General features: G+C 36.1%; 1 protein-coding gene across 1 annotated transcript in view; it reads right to left on the bottom strand.

Annotated features, from left to right (window-relative positions):
- Positions 1 to 658: 658 nt before the first annotated feature.
- Abca3 (ATP binding cassette subfamily A member 3) overlaps positions 659 to 17,247 on the bottom strand; it is a 65,352-nt gene continuing 48,763 nt past the window's right edge. The window contains exons 22-32 of the mRNA XM_089637913.1: positions 16,402 to 16,527; positions 16,055 to 16,178; positions 15,439 to 15,560; positions 12,102 to 12,226; positions 11,256 to 11,442; positions 10,042 to 10,203; positions 8,960 to 9,117; positions 8,598 to 8,694; positions 7,679 to 7,864; positions 5,916 to 6,096; positions 659 to 5,649 (exon numbers count right to left, since the gene is read on the bottom strand). Of these exons, the coding sequence (XP_089494039.1) occupies positions 5,463 to 5,649; positions 5,916 to 6,096; positions 7,679 to 7,864; positions 8,598 to 8,694; positions 8,960 to 9,117; positions 10,042 to 10,203; positions 11,256 to 11,442; positions 12,102 to 12,226; positions 15,439 to 15,560; positions 16,055 to 16,178; positions 16,402 to 16,527 (1,655 nt within the window). The 3' untranslated portion in view covers positions 659 to 5,462. The remainder of the gene's footprint in view (positions 5,650 to 5,915; positions 6,097 to 7,678; positions 7,865 to 8,597; positions 8,695 to 8,959; positions 9,118 to 10,041; positions 10,204 to 11,255; positions 11,443 to 12,101; positions 12,227 to 15,438; positions 15,561 to 16,054; positions 16,179 to 16,401; positions 16,528 to 17,247) is intronic.

Below are 17,247 nucleotides of genomic sequence, written 5' to 3'. Positions count from 1 at the left end.
AATGGCATAAATCACTCTTTGTAGGTGAATTGCTTGATACAGAAAACAAAAAAAAACATCAATACTTTTGTATTTTTTCAATCATAACAAACATAAAAAAGTCGAGCCTCCACTGTGTAACACGCCTAAAGTTGCACATTTCATGACTGTTGAAAAAAGGTTAATTTCAGGTACTTGTTGTGACCGCTTGCTGCTGTGAAATGGTGATAGGCAGTGCTTATGTGCCTACAAGGAATGCACTCCTCTGATTGAGGGGTTACCATGATCTGTGATTGTTGCACATGGAAAAAGTACAAGCATCTTCAGCTATACATTTCCATTGAATTGTTATTTATTATTGAATATTATTAGAAGCGGTTTCATGATAACTCAACACAGTGACAATTCAACACACTTTTAAAAAGTGATACAGTCATTAGAAACGATGAAAATTTTTTTTTTTTACCTAACTTAACCTAACCTACTTAACCCAGTCAATAAAGTTTTTGTTTCATCACTTTCCGTAACTTTATATAACTTTTTAAAGATTAAGATTAGAATTATCAATGTGATGATTTATCCGGTCACCATTAGAAGCACGCAGAATCGGGTTGGGTAATAAATAAATAACACCATTAGTTAATAAAGATTTATTACATAATATTAATACTTTTCATTTCCTTGTGCATTTTACAATGGTAACACGTTTGTGCAGTTATCACATCTCAACAATATAAAATAATAGATTTCCATTTCAACATTTTATTAAATATCTGTAATTTAATAAACAAACAAACCACACTAAATAATAATAAAACAAATCTAGCATAGTATAACTTGCCTGCAAGTTAGTTGCATTATGAATTATAGTAAAAACGTTGCAAGGACAAAAACAGAGATTTAACCATTCACTAAGCATACTTCCCTTTATAATATACACATCATGCCAAATGTAATCTCTATTATCAGTACTTATGGAAAATGTGGGAAATTAAGAAAAAAAGTGACAATAATTTACAATATTCTATCACAAGTCTAATTGAAACCCTTTCTTTTTTACCTAATGTATTTATGCTCTTGGTGGTCGTACTACTTGTAACCTTACAAGAATGCTCCCACTCTTATAGTACTCTTGTACCCATTACACGAATGCTGTTGCTAGACAAAGTCTTGTAATACTCTACGGGCACACTTGTAATATCGTATCTATCTACTCGAGCTATGATCTAGCAGAGGTGTGACCACAACACAATAATTTGACTAAAGATTATTCACCATTTCATATTGAAATACAAATACAAATAAGGCTACCTTAACTTTAGGAAATATTATCACACACGTTAGTAGTAATACAATATGTTTAATCAATGTCTAATTCAACACTAATTGAAGACTTGTATTACAGGTCGAAACGCAGGCCAATCTCGGTAATCGGATTCCAAAAATACACTTTATATGAGAAAGCATTATTTGATTTGATTGTGCCAGTCAATGGACTGCTAAAATGTGATAGTATTTGATTTACTCAACTTAGGTCACAGACTGTAAACAAACATGTCACAGACTGCAAACAAACATGTCACAGACTGCAAACAAACATGTCACATTGCTTTGCTTCATGCCTTCGTGCCACTCACCGCAATCATAATGTGAATCAATATTGTCTGGATTACCAAGATTGCAATACATATTATATTAGTCAACAAATAACAATCTTTCATTAGGTCTTAATATTAATCGATAATGGTTTCTACTTAGAAATAGATTATTAAAAAAATTAAGTAAACTGGTTTGCTATGATGAAAAATATATAATTAAAAGAAATAAATAGGAGGTAAGTCAACCACAGAAGAACTTCACTTGTACTTGGTACATTGTCAAACTAAGTAAGGTATGCACAAAATACTTGCATTTTATCACCAAGGGAAATCACTATTTTTATGAGGTATTTAACAAGACCAAAGAGGTTTGTACATGTGGACCAAATTTCATCTTGTCACAATATATATTCTAAACATTGTATTAAACTAGCTGTACCCCGCAATGCTTTCCTGTGGTTCAGTCTATCTGTGTAGATAGAGAAACAATGCCGCATCTAATCTCATCGAAAAATATATACAACCACAAATTTTTCTGTGGCAGGACAACGTCTTATATTGTAAAATGCATTCCAAACGGTTGAGTTAAATTCTAACTGGTTTCTAATCTTAGTATGTAAAAATTCATCCTGCGTTTGTTTGTGCTCGTAAAACTCTAAAAGTAGTGGACCGATATTGCTGAAGATTTCAAAGTTTGTTCTTATTAGTGCCAGGAGTTTTTAGAGATGTAAAAGAAGTTAGGGACGCCCGAGGAATACTTCACGCAATATCTCTGCTCCGTAATGAGATACGGAATCGACGTAATGTAGTTTTTCAACAGTAACATTGTGGTATACAGTAGTGAATGATGGAAGAAGTCGGAGGCGTCCGAGAAAGACACTAGCAATAAGATCCACTAGTGTTATATAATAACACAAGTATTCAAATGCAGGTTGTGTCAAAACTTCAAAGCAATCGGTGAATAACTTTTGGAGATTTAAGATTTTGAACAAACAAACATTTACATTTTTATTTATATAGAAGAAGTAGTATTGTAGCATAATTAATTATTTTATTGGTAACATTTGAAACTTTTTCTAGGGATTCTACCAAAACCTCATTTCAATGACTAATTTAACTAACTTAATAATACACTCTATAATTTGGGCCACATGTACAGTTTTGACACACTTGTTTAGAGAATTATTGTGGGATTTTCTATAATTCATGCCTCAAATACATTACGAATACAGTTTCTGAAACACTGGAATGACAGGAGTTTAAATTACACCCCGCTTATGTTACGTTGAATAAAATAAATATTTAAGAGTAGAATTACAGTGGAATTCCAATAACAAAAAACAATTGCCCGCTGACAGCGCAAATGGATAATACTGGGTTTTCCAATAAGGGGTGTTATTTTGAATAGCCCGCTATTTCGGTAGATGTTACTTTTGAAGCTGTCATTTTTTGACATTTGACAAGTAGAAACTACGCCATTCATAAAAATAGAACGATACATGCTTCAACCGCGCATTGAAATGGTTAAAATTCACTTGAGTGAATCAAATGCAAATCATCTTGAGTGATGAGGCCCATTTCCACCTCGGTGGCTTCGTCAACAAGCAAAATTGTCGCATGTGGGGCTCTGAAAACCTATGAGTTATTGTTGAAAAGCCTCTCTATCCTCAACGTGTGACTGTTTGGTGCGGTTTATGGTCCGGCAGAGTCATTGGTCCTTACTTTTTCGAAAATGAGGCTGGAGCAACAGTTACGGTGAATGGATTGCGCTATCCAGAGATGATTAATGATTTTTTATGGCCGGAATTGGATAGTATTGATCTGAACAGCGTTTACTTTCAACAAGACGGCGCTACGTGCCACACAAGCAACGAAACCATTGATCTTTTACGATTGAATATCAAAATAACACCTCTTATTGGAAAACCCTATATTATCTAGAAAACATGTTTAGATAATGCAATGTTTTTTGGCATTTTTTCACTGCGTAATCAAGTAGCTAAGAGGGTTTTTTAACTTCTTGAGCTCGTAACATCTTTTTATTTATTTATTAATAAATCTACATAAAAATAGTCTCTAAGTATGTAGGTACTCTTAGCAAAGGTTCACAGCATAGTTTTAAGGTTAATAAGTTTAATTCTACGTAATTCTTTTACCTAATAATTGCTAGAGCAGGCTTTGGAGGATTTCATTATTTGATAAATATAAATACACTTCAAGTTGGTATTGCACTATTCAATAAAGAAATAGAGACATGGTTTGCCTTGAAAACAACCTAAAATACAAAACAAGCCTAAATTAATATGTATTAGAATAAACAAAATGGTAAAAATAATATTAAAGCAATATTTTCCTTTAGTTGCCAATTTTAAAGTATGTATACTTTTTGGGATGTAAGGTTGATCTCAAGAATAAGTACACTTTCTGTATGTAACAATACTTCTTTTTAAATAACACATTTATGCTATGTAAGTTTTTATCACCCAAATGGAATTAGCTTATTAGTTGTAGAATCAATAATGTATAATGCTTGTTCCTAGCATCAAGTTAATCTATCAACATTGTTTATAGTTAGGGAGAGATACAAATAAATTGTAAAGTACACACATCGCTAAAATAGATAAATTACTAATCTATGCACTTTAAAAAATGCCCAGTCAATTAATTAAATATTAATTTCGAAGTTATTAAGTAAAAACCAAATAAAAAAATAAGTCAATTTGACGAACAATTCTTTAAAATTCCACTGGCAAAGAAAACAACAATTTAAGTAAAATGGCAAAAAGAATGAAACAATTGGATGGATAAAATTTAAGTACGGAATAAACGTGAAAGATAGAGAAGAGTATTAATTTCCCCAAGAAAAGTAGGTACTCTTTAGTTTTTAACTTTGTCATCAATTATACTGAATAATACACCTTTCGGCGTCGAAACGAGAGTCCTCAGAATTAATAAATCACAGCTTTTGGCACAATAGGTGTAATTTTGTACTACGGAGATGTCCCAATGCTGAGGCGTTAGCTCATGGGATGTATTTCGCTGTAAAGTATGTTGAGACGGTAGCCCAGAAAGAATATTTAAAACTTGTTTTGTCAATTTATCAGACTAATTTATGACAAAGCTAAAAGATTTGAGTGCGTACTTTACATAGTGCGATTCCATTTGATCATGGTTAGTGAAAATATAATACCCACTTTTACGATGGTAATGTTTTTCATTTTAAGCTATACAGGTGTAAAAGGACGTACTTTAACCAATTATTCCTACGCATACATTATTTGGATTAAAAAGTGTATATGAAATTTTAATCTGCGGTGACTTAAGTTATGTTTTAAGTTGAAAAAAAAAAAAAAAAATAAATAACACATTGAAATTGTCACCAAACACCAGTTTCTTTTACATTTTTTAGTTCAAATAATGTCAGGAATCGCTGGTTAAATTAAGTCAAGTACATCCATTAACACCCTGTGTAATGTAATTTCTGGGTTGTCAATAAAAAATTTTAAAGCGTCATCAGAATTCGTCGCAAAAGTTGGCACTGAAAAATTTATGACGTTGATATAAATTTAGTGCAATGTAAAAATAATGGACTGGATACATTATGTATAATGTAAAATATTGGGAAAACTAATAAATAAATATGGGCGGTTGCCGAAATGACTGGCGATTCCCAACTAACAACTGGTCATTGACAACATTACATATGGAAACATTATTGTGCATCGTCTAATGTCCCAACTACTAATAAAGAATTTTAAATTATCTATTGACTGTCCGATATAAGTTGTTAGCCAGGAACCAACCACCTTTCATAAATTAACTTAAAAACTAAAAAATTACAAAAAAATATTTCTAAAATAAATAAGTTAAAAAAAAACATATATTTTAGTCATCCTGGTGTGCTCTCTGGTCTTTGGTGAACTGAAGGAAGATTTGCTCCAGAGAAGTTTGTCCAATGGAATAATCTTCAATGTCCAACTCTGTCTTGGCCGCCTCCATAACCCCGAATATGGTGGACCACATGATGCTCGTGTCGGGAAGGTAGTAGGTTACCAGACCCTGGTACGATTCCCTGAAAAAAACAATCAACTCATTAAATTATTATTATCATTGAATTGACATTGGGTAGGTGCTCCTGTATAACAATGACAAAATAATAAAGAAGGGGTAAAATAATTAATGGTACCTACCCAGTATAGCTATTATTATTTTTCTATATGTTGTGTTGGCTATTGGGTTGGGAGAAAGATGGAAAAATCATAACCTAGAATGTTTCCTAACCTCAAAGCAGACAGAAAAACCGTGAAATTCATTCTAGGATAAGTAATCGAAACTCACTTGAGCTGTGCACCGGGGAATCTCTGCAGCAAGAAGTGGTGCAGCGACTCGGTGTTGAACTGGTAGCCGGCACCCCCGGGGAAGAACGGGGGTGCGGTGGGCACCAGATCAGGAGCCCCTTCCGACATGGGGGCGTGGATAGCGATGGGCAAGCGCCGCAGCTTTACTATCAAGGTGTAGCCTGTAAGCAAAACATTATAGATGTTAAATTGGTTTCCAGATAGATAAACATTTTATCTGTTGGTTTGAATTTGTTTTACAAATTTATTCAAAGTTCAAAAGTACAACAAAATATATAAATATGTATTATTCTTTAATGATAAAGTAATGTTTATGAGACAAGGTTTCTATGCATAGCACAAATAACATATTTCAGGTGAATAGCAATATGTAATTATTCACCTGAAATACTCATACAAATTGAGAAAAATCAAAAGCAATAAATGTAGATATAATATATCTTGACAGTTCCATGACATTTCAACACACCTTTAAATGTAGATATGTATAATATATCTCGACGGTTCCATGATATTTCTCCAATAAATTTAGATTTAATATATCACGACGGTTCCATGATATTTCAACACGCCTTTAAAAAGTGATATGTATATATAAAATCATTAAAAATGATGAAAAACCTATTAACCTGTTTACAACCTTGTTTTTGTTTCGTCACTTTTCATGACTTTATATCACTATTCACATGTATGTTGAGTTATCATTTTGATGTGTTATCAGGTTACCAAAACTCGACGCCGCTGACCGGCAATCAAAAGGCTGCGGGTTCAATTCCCGTCGGCGGCATTTATTCTTTGTCGGGAGATGTTTTCCAATTTGTATGGGTTTTTCTGGTGAATAATTATTGCTTATAATAACATAACACACTGTTTAGCTACTGTTTAGCCATAGAATCCAATAATATAGAACTAAAACTGAGAATACTCCTCATCAAGACCTATGTATGGAGTATCTTGATGTACGGCTGCGAAACATGGTGCCTATCCGAAAGAGATAAACGGAGACTAGAGGCTTTTGAGATGTGGTCCTATAGAAGACTGTTAGGAATTTCCTGGAGAGACCATATTACAAATGAGGAGGTTCTCCAAAGAATCGAAGGAGGAAGGCACCTGCTCAGGACCTTGTCCGAAAGGCGTGCAAGATGGATCGGCCATGTTATACGACAAGAAGGCCTCTTGTATGTCATAATGGAGGGTATGACCGAGGGGACCAACTCTAGGGGACGCCCACGCCGAGAGTACCTGGAGGACCTGCTGGTGGACGTGCGCTGCTCATCATATGCAGAAGTCAAAAGAGCCGCACAAGACAGGGAAGAATGGAAGAGGAGATTAGATAAAATTGCTGCAAACCAATCCCAGGATTGAAACCAGAGAGAGATGTAAAATGAATTTTAATAAAGGTCGAAGTGTCCAGCTCGAAGTGTAACGCACAAAACACCATTGCTTTTGAGTGAGAAATAAGCGCTACAAAACATAATGAGTTTCTGAAATTCCTAACACTCTCCAAATGTGTCTTGTAAGCAACTGGAGTAATAATATAATAATGGATGTGTGGAGAAAACCAAAAAATAATCTTTTCAAATCCTGACAAGCGATTGAGTAGGTATTACCTACCTATAAAGTGTTTAATATAGGCATACTTTTGCAGGCCATTCTCAAGAGGAACTACGCAAGTCAAGTTAAAGTATGTAACAAACAACTAGTGTTCTTAGGCACAAGAATGAAGTTTGCTGTAACACTTACCTTGAGAGAACTTGTTCTTGAGATGCTGCGTTGAGCCGAGGCATCGGAAGCGGCCATTGACCATGATGGCCAGCCGTGTGCATAGCGCCTCGCACTCCTCCATACTGTGGGAGGTCAGCACCACGCTGCCGGTCTTGCGGCCGGCCACGGCCCTCCACACTTGGCGCTTGGCCATGGGGTCCATACCTGTAATCAATACCAACACACATTAGATTTTATACTGTCTCTCGAGGCAACCGTAGATTCTCTGCTTCAAACCTTTCTGAGCTGTTGGAATTTCTGTGCCCTTTGGGGGCTTGTCACACAAATAGCTATCATGGACTGCATTGGTGCGAACGACGAAAGCTCATTGATCTGCACCAAAAACAAAGTGAAACAGGACTTATTCCTAAGAGAATACTACCATTTCATGGGATGCTAGCATTTATTGAATGTGAGTAAGAGGTAAAATCGTCAGCAACCCTCTGAATCAACCTCTCCCTCAAGATGTCAGCAATCCATGTACACGACACGAGTCCGTAAGAAGGCAGTTTGTTGACAAGTCCTTAGTGCCAAACCTGGTCAAGGGCCTTGGAAATGTCCAGTGTACCGTTTGGATGTCATTAGAAATTTCAACCACACAAGCGTGTCCATCAGAATCAATATTTACTAATTTTGTTCTTCTCGAGGTGAGCGATTTGTCATTGACCACACTTTCCATCACCTCGGACAGAACTGAATCGATCGCTACGGGGCGGCAGTTGGCTGGGTTTCGAGTGGTCTCCTTTCTCGAGAATAAAATGAATGACATTTGGAAGAGTTTCGTTTGAAGTTTTTAAACTTGCGTTTAAACTTGCAGCGCTCATAAGACGTAACTGGGTAAGATGTAGCTTCTTGGGTATATAATCTAAAGATTGGGTATATAATCTGCAGTTCTGACCTGTCGTTGGTTCGTCGAGGTATACGACTTGTGGATCTCCCAGAAGGGCGAGAGAAGTGCTCAGTTTTCTTTTATTTCCGCCACTGTATTCTCGAACCTGAAATGAAAATAATTGTAACGTTAATATTGTTTCACAGCGCTGTCACACAAATAAACTTAGATAGAGCATCGTACAATCCAAATACAATAAATCAATGAGAAAATGATTTCAAAGATTTATCTAATACCGCGCAAAGAGTCCCAACTACTCCCGACTGTCTGGAGTTAGTGGGATTACAGCATCCCCAGTTACACGAGAGGTTACACGGTTAAAGCCATCGCAAGCAACGTTTGGATTCTGAATGGAGTCAATAAGAACAGACCTTCTTGTCGAGATGTTTGACGAATCCCAGCCTCTTGCTGAGATCCCACACGTATCTCTGCTGCTGCAGTTTGGGGATGCCTCGCAGCTGGGCGAACATGTGCAGCGTCTCGCGTCCCGTCATCTCGTCCAGGAGTGCGTCAAACTGCGGGCAGTAACCTGAAAACAACAACATTCCAAATATCATTACCAATAACCTGACAATGTTTAGAAATCTCCCTAATTTTATCACCAATCTTTGTTACCTTTTAAACACAATCTATTCCATCACAATTACCATTTATGACTAAGCAACTATATATTTTAAGCTCGCAACGTCATTTCCATCATGAAATATGTAGTCTTGTATATTTATCAATTGTTTAACCCTTAGGATCCAACCAACTACAATACCAGTTCAGTTAAATCATGGCTATCTTCAGGTGCACTGCAATCTGCGGTGTGTAGAGCTAGGTTTTACAAGTTTTGAACGCATTTCAATACTGTCCATGTAAATTTCTTAGGACGGGTTGTTTCGGAGAATTTGAACAATTCATCAAATTTCAACGTTCATTTTCAAGTTCTGTGAATGATTTTTTCAAGTTCTGTTTTTATTTCAGTTTTTTCAAGCAACTAGCCTACAATGACATAATAACAGAACTTGAATAGGACTTTCACAGAACCCGAAAATGAACGTTGAAATTTAATGAATTGTTTAAATTCTCCGAAACAACCCGTCCTTAGTAAAACATTGTCATTGTAGAAGTCTGTCAATTATTTCAAATATAATTTTCAATATTATATTTGTCTTTAAGATATTTACAAAATATTACCCATATTCTAAGGTTTAATAGGGGAAACAAGCATTGAAACTTGAGAGAAGTCGGAAGTGTGCACATCTGTGTACAATTTAAAAGAAGGTTAGGTTATAATGTTTTTAGGTATTATGTCGTTTTGCGCTTCTTCTTTAATCAACAATTCATATAACCTTGCAGTGTCCTTGATCAGGGCAGATATACACTGCAAGTGAACTGTACAACTTTTGGCCGTGAAATTCTCAAATCTTATCCTAGGTTAGGTTATTTTAAAATGAAAGAACCTTACCGATGGAATTGTAGACGGTCTTCATGTCTTTAGCGACGGAGTGTCCAGTGACCCAGGCTCCGCCTGAGGATATGTCCAGGTCCCCGGTGAGCATCTTGAAGGTGGTGGTCTTACCGGCTCCATTAATTCCCAGGAGACCAAAGCATTCTCCATTCTTCACGGCTAAAATATAAACAATAAAAGTATTTTTCTTCTTCTCGGAGTATGTGGGCTACGCATGGCGCACGGTGTCACCATTCGAAGAATATTGTGAGACTATTTTATTATTATTTTTATTATTTAATGAGTATGCGGCATTCTGCGCTTATATCTAATATCACTATAAGTTTAACAGTAATTGAGTCGATTTAAATTTTAAAAAATAAGTTAATTTTTGCTTCTCTCCAAATAAATTCAGTTTAAAATTTTTTATATTTGAAACTAGCTGTACAGTCTGTCTGTGCAGATAGAGAAACAATAGCGCATGTTGCTTTTACGTCCAACAGATGTCACCTGTCACGGTGACATATATATATATCATACAGCTACGTAAAAAACAAGCGTATTCGAAGGCAACATCATGTCAAAATTTCAAAGCAATCGGCGAAGAACTTTCGTATATTTGAACAAATAAAGGTAGCACTAGTCTATTTGCAAAGAAATGTTCCCTAGGATTGTTGGTGGTGAAGATTTCTTGAATACCAGGGTAACTATAAAGTCCAGATAAAATGTTAAAAGTCTCAATCAAGTCACCTTCTTCTCTCTTGGTATTAGTGTAAATCGTCTCTGTATTCTCTCTATTAGATCTATATCCTAATAGGATCTAGGCCTAATACGGACTTCATATTTGTTAAGTATATTCCAGGAGAGGTTCCACATGTTTACGTTTTACATTATGTCTGGTGTTAGAAGAAGGAACGCTTTCCTTACTAAGTATGTTATTGAATTTGCTCTTTCAGCGATATGTGGTTCAGCGATGTGTGACTCAGCGATACGCGGTTTCCATTTCAAGTCTTGTGATTAGTATTAGATAATGACATATGTCATTAGTATTACATAACTGCTAGGTTTTGTTGTAATGTCACTGCTTTTAGAGGTACTCCAAGAAGTGTTGTATGTAATAGAGTTAAATTTTTCAATTTGTAGGACAGTGCATTTTTTAACATTGAGTTTTAGAAGCCAATCCTGTGTCATGATTTAGTCATGGAACCAGTTTATATATAAAGTTAACTAACCGAGAGAGATCTGATTGACGGCCAGGAAGTTGACGTAGTACTTGGACATATCCTTGCAGAGCAGGCTGTAATTCTGGTACTCTTCCTTGGGCAGGCTGGCCACCATTCCTCGTTCCTCAGCCACGTCGCTGTCCTCCTCCTCGCCCTGCCCGCCCAGCGGTGGCGGTTTCTTCCAGCAGTGTAGCAGCTATGGACAAACAAACACTTGCTTATCTCGTGCAACCAATTGTATTAAATTTACAAATTGTATTACTTTTACCAATTGTATTAAATCTACCAATTGTATTAAATTTACAAATTGTATTACTTTTACCAATTGTATTAAATTGATCAACTAGGTAAGTGCGGCATAGAAATTCCCAAATAAACAGTGGCTTTCTAATATTAGTGCAACCACTGCAAGGTTATGATGTAATAAGACTCCATTAGAGACAATATTATTTTGACTGCTTGTCACTGTGAACTACGCCCTTTAACACACCTGCTTTTTGCAAGTTTCAATAACCAGCTAGTCATATACTTCTAATTTGGAACAGTATAATTCATGGTGAAATTACATTTTATTTTAGTAGTGATTTGAAGATAAAAAAAAATCCACCACAAGAAGAGAATAATTCTTTTGTTATTTCTCAGCCATGTTAGAGGGAGGGTTAGTCCCCACTAGCCAAGTTGTAGTAAGTCAAGAAAACTTGCTTTTTAACCTTTTCAATGCAATCTATTGGGATAGATTAGATGATAGATAGTGGGCTATGCGGTACGTAATGTATCACATATGGATCCCGTATGCGACAGTCGAGTGGATCAGGTTAAACAAATAAGGGCTTGTATTTACAAAGAAAGATTTACCTCGTTAGAAAGTCTGTATTCTTTGATGAGAAGGACCAAGAACATGACGAGGCCAACGATCAACATGTACAGCACGTGGGCACCAACACCGGGCTTTGTCCAATCGAAGTATGGGTGGTCAGAAACTATAGAAAAATCAAACAAAAAATTCATGTACTTCAGGTAGAAAAATTGGTATGCCTGCTCTACTACATTCTGAGTGTACGGCGAGAGTGCCCGCTAGCTGGTGGGCGAGCTTTCTGTGGAGTGAGTGTGCAGCGTGCAAGTGTTCCGAGTGACCGCCGGTGGAGCGGTGGACAGAGCGTTCTCGCTTGCGTGTTTGCTCTACCGCTCAGGCCTTACACTAAGCGAGACATTGTGATTTAATTCAAAATAATTGTCAATTTTTAAAAGCTTTGTGCTAATAATTAATTCAAATAATGAAGGAGAAAAATATTTAGGTGCCACCGGGACTCTTATACTGCATGTATCATACGTATTCAGACCTCCAGAATATTTCAAGAGAATTCATATTTACGCCAAAATCACAAAAACACTTCAACCCCGAAACCGCTCGATACCGTGTCGCCGACACATTTGGAAAACTTTACATCAAAATAACTCAATCAAATGATGTATTATATGTGATTAATCAAGATAATTACATAGGAATATAATAGCAGAACCTGAAAAACATCTGAAAATAATCATCCAGCACCTCCCTCGGACACACCAACCCACGAAGTGACCACGGCTAGGAAGGCTACTCAGTATTTACGTAGGACCCCCTCCACTACTCCCCGGATGGAATTCCATGATGGCCGCCGTCTCCAACCAATCACAGCCCGGCATATCACCTTGACTTTCTTATCAAACACTGATAACAGATTCAAATGTGAATTGTGATATCATCAGACTGGATTTACGGGAAAAAGATGCAAGATATAACTACGAAATAAATATCAACATCAAGAAATGATTATATACTAATATATTTGCATGAATAATTATATCTAACTATATTTGTTACCCTTTGGGAAATGTTCAAACCAAAGATATTTAACTTCAAACCCAATATGAAAACTTGTATAATTATTTATAAAATAAATAAACGGGACTGCGGGAGATGGTTTTGGTAGATTGAACTGACTTGGTGAAAGGTATCATATTAAAATATAACTTTCCTCTCAACAAGATAATTGCAGAGAGGAAAAATACCTAACCACTTTACTCCTCACGAAAGAGGATAGAACACCTCCGAGAGGGTTCGATTTGAAAACGTTCTATAAATAGAGAACCGAATTCCATACAAAGTCAGTTCAACAGCTACCTCTGAGAGGGAATCCTCTCTCCTGAAAAACCATCTCCAAGTCTCCAAAGTCTCAAGAAATATTTTCAAGTGTTTTATTCAGTAGTAAATTCAGTTTTTGCCAGTAATAAATTCTTTTCGTCAGCTCAGATCTGGAAATAAATTCCTCTCTGATCGTGGCTTTAAACTCCACCACAAAACCTCTACAACATCTACCAAGACTGAAAACGCTGACAAGTGTACCCAGCCACCTTCGTATCTACAGTTATTGTACGGACAGTATATTGTCTCGTACACTGCATAACCTCTTAATTATCTATTTCTCTATTGGGTATATATTTTTTGAAATCAATATACAGTGGAACCTCTTATAACAAGCTTAATTCGATCCAGAATCTTACTTGTTATGTGAAACACTCGTTAAGCGAAACAATTTTTCCCATATCAATGTAAAATTCTTTAAATATTTTTTACTAAAAAGCCGTCTAGAGACATTTGTATTAGCTGTCGCTAAAAAATTTGATGAAAATATGACACAGCATTATCATTGAATAAATTTTTAGAACGCATAGCACCTCCTTATTAGGGATGCTTCTCAATGTACATTGCAACAGTTTTCCATGCTTTCAGCATTTCACTTATCGCGCCAAAAGATCGTTGCTCTGATACTTTCTCCTCATCCACTAACAAACTCTCCTACATAACTTCTTGCTGTGAAACACAATGCAACTCCATAAGCTCTTCGGTGGTTGGCTCTTGACTATGCTCTTCCACAAGCTCATCAATATCGTCGTTATCCACCTTCAGCTCCATGGTATTGGCCAAAGACACAATCTCGTTGACTGTAGACTCCACGGGTACTGTTTCAAAACCCTCAATATTACATTCGAAAATGCTCTTTGGCCAAAGCTTCTTCCAAGCAGAAGTGATGGTCCTCTTGGTAAACCCTTTGCACGCCTTTGCAATCATCTGAGGCAAGTAACGATGTGAAAGTGATCTTTGCAAAACTCTGTGAGAGTGAGACTTGTCTCTTCAGTTACCTCAAAACAACGCTCAAATGTTTTAGTGGAGAGATTCTTAAAGATAGAAATAACCTGCTAGTCCATCTATCTTCTTAATTTTATCCTTGTTCTTGAGGATAGTGCAAATCATTGATGTAGACCAATGGAATATGCTGGCTAGATCATCCATATTTTTGCAAGGGTTATTAAACTTTGCACAAAAAAAATTACAAATAATGTCTGAACACAAGATTGGAAAAATGTGTGATCACATGCCACACAATCGTACAGAACGAGGAATCGGAGACTGACACACTGGCGTGGAAGTCTCGGCTTACAAGTGAGTGACGTGAAGATGGGACTTGCCCTTTCTGCGTCACTTGTTATGTGAAATGTTGCTCGTTAAGGGAGCATTTATGTCATCATCTGTTTTGCTCCTTACGCAAATTACTCATTATAGGAGGTGCTCGTTTTGAGAGATTCCACTGTATATTATTGTTTCATTTTATATTTTCCAATAGAGGCGTCCATCTTAAACAGCACAGGCAAGCGAATGCACGAGAGATGTACAAATTACTTTTGTAGGGCATTTTTAAAAGCAGAACTAATGTATCGATTTACCATTGATATTTGCCCCTGTGTCAAGTTAAATTAAAATCACAGGATAATCATGAGGTGTTATTGCGTACTAACATGTCGTTGAAACATGTTCCACTATTATCATGCGATGCACGGGGACTGGATTCGGAAGTTTGAGGTGGTTCGGCGTTAGAGCGTTGGAGGTCAAATTGGACTAATTGGAGGTAAAAAAGTGGGACCAATTTTTTCACCTCGTGTCTAATTTAAATGGGATAATCTGAATTCTCTACAAATCAGTTTAAATTATTTAATAGGTGTAGGTGTACTTATTAAATTCTCTTAACAAACACTTAGAAATTCGGAAATGAAACTTAAATTCAAAGCAAAAGTTCTAGATTTCATTGAACCCTTACAGACACACAACGGAATTTTTTTATTTTTATAATAATAAATTAGTTAGTATACTCACTGCAGCAACGTTCAAATGATGGATTCATTTTACAGACAGTATACTGGTCACAATCCTTAATGTTCTGAAGGTCACACACCGCCTGGCAACCCTTCAGAGTGATTGACGCTTCATAAAGGTTCCTAGAAATGTGCCACAGGTTAATCACTAACATACATATTAAACACAACTATAACCTCACCTAACCTCTAACATTAGAAATCCCTCTCATATCTCTACTCCCAACTAGGCCCAACGAGTCCCAACGAGTCCCAACTAGTGACGGGTAAATTCTCAAAATGGGGAATATTACGGGAAATCTAAATGGTGAAATCCCTGTGTTATTTGCAATGTGTCGTATTAATTAACAAGAGAACAAGCTAAGATAATGGGACTGCGGCATCCCTAATTGGGGTATATTGTGATACTGAAGGCAATGGGAAAAGGAAGAGGAAGGTGGGGAAATACCTGGCTATTCAGAACAAAACATGGCCAAAACCATTTCAAGAAAATTTTCTGACGAGTCTGAATAGTGTTCTTTCACCAGTAAAATATTGAGCCATTGACGCCCGTATGTAAACCCGATGCTTTGGACCACTCTGCTACAAAGTGGTTGAATGATATCAGGTATTCTTACTTTAAGGCTCCACAGAGCGCATAATTTGGAACTAGCAAGAAGATCCAATGAAGAATATTGGCCACATGCTCCAAATCCAGGCCAGGGGCATTCAACACTTCCACCACTAAGAACGTGGCCACTCCTGCGAACAAATAAAACAGAAGAATTTGTCATAAACAGTATAGAACAAGAATGCACTTTGAATACACAATGCACTGACACGTAAACAATAAATATATTTAATTTATCGATCGTCCATTTCATTAAGTCAGACGAATATAAATGTAAAAATGTATTCCCTATTTGTTTCAATACTCAACTCGATCGACATGTATATATAAGAGTAAGGTATATAAATGACTTGCCTGTAAATATGTTGAAAAGGCACATTCTGGAGAAACCAGTGGACGGGGTGCGGAAGGAGTGTGAAGCCACGAAATGTATGGGCAACATTCCCCATCCAAATATCATCAAAATGAGCAAAACACGACCTAGAAGTCAATAGAGTAAATTACAAAAGTTGGAACATAGAGAAATATAATTGATATGTATGCATATCCACTCGAGCGATTTACATGTACCACATTTCTAAATTAATATCTACTCTACCAAAAAACAATTGTCAGATGTGCAAATTTGTAGTTTTGCAGTATACATTTTTGTTGTTTTTAATAATACATATATTTCTTCAAGTAAATAAATAGGGTAACAATTATTTTTATAAGCAATAATTGTCCGCCTGAAACACTCATCCACATTGAAAAAATCTCCTGATAAAAAATACATGACGCCAACGGGACACGAACCCTTGTTATAATAAATAATTATAAATAATTATTATAAATAATTGTTACCCTTTGTGCTATGCATAAATAAAATCTTGTCTTTAAAACATTAATTTATCAAAAAAATAATAATAAATAAATAGGGGTTAATAATATATCAAACAAAACTATATTTGCTGATCACAAAAATAGTAAAAATGCAGAAACGAAACTTTAAACAGCTCGATTGCAAAACTAAAAATTTGCACATCTGACATTGTTCTTCGAGACCGTCGAAATCATTCCTCAAAACATTAATATAAAAACATATCAAGTGCGTTTTAAAGCCAACGAATCCTCCTAGATTTTGCCGCCTATCCCATATTTTTAGTTTCTATAAAAATGGCACATTATGATAAGCAATCGCTCAAAACGATCAATGCCAAA

Source organism: Hesperophylax consimilis, chromosome 12 (genome assembly GCF_061612785.1).
Source record: "Hesperophylax consimilis isolate HC1 chromosome 12, BYU_Hcon_1.0, whole genome shotgun sequence".
In the NCBI taxonomy this organism is placed as follows: domain Eukaryota; kingdom Metazoa; phylum Arthropoda; class Insecta; order Trichoptera; family Limnephilidae; genus Hesperophylax; species Hesperophylax consimilis.
This window is presented reverse-complemented; position numbering and strand designations above follow the sequence as displayed.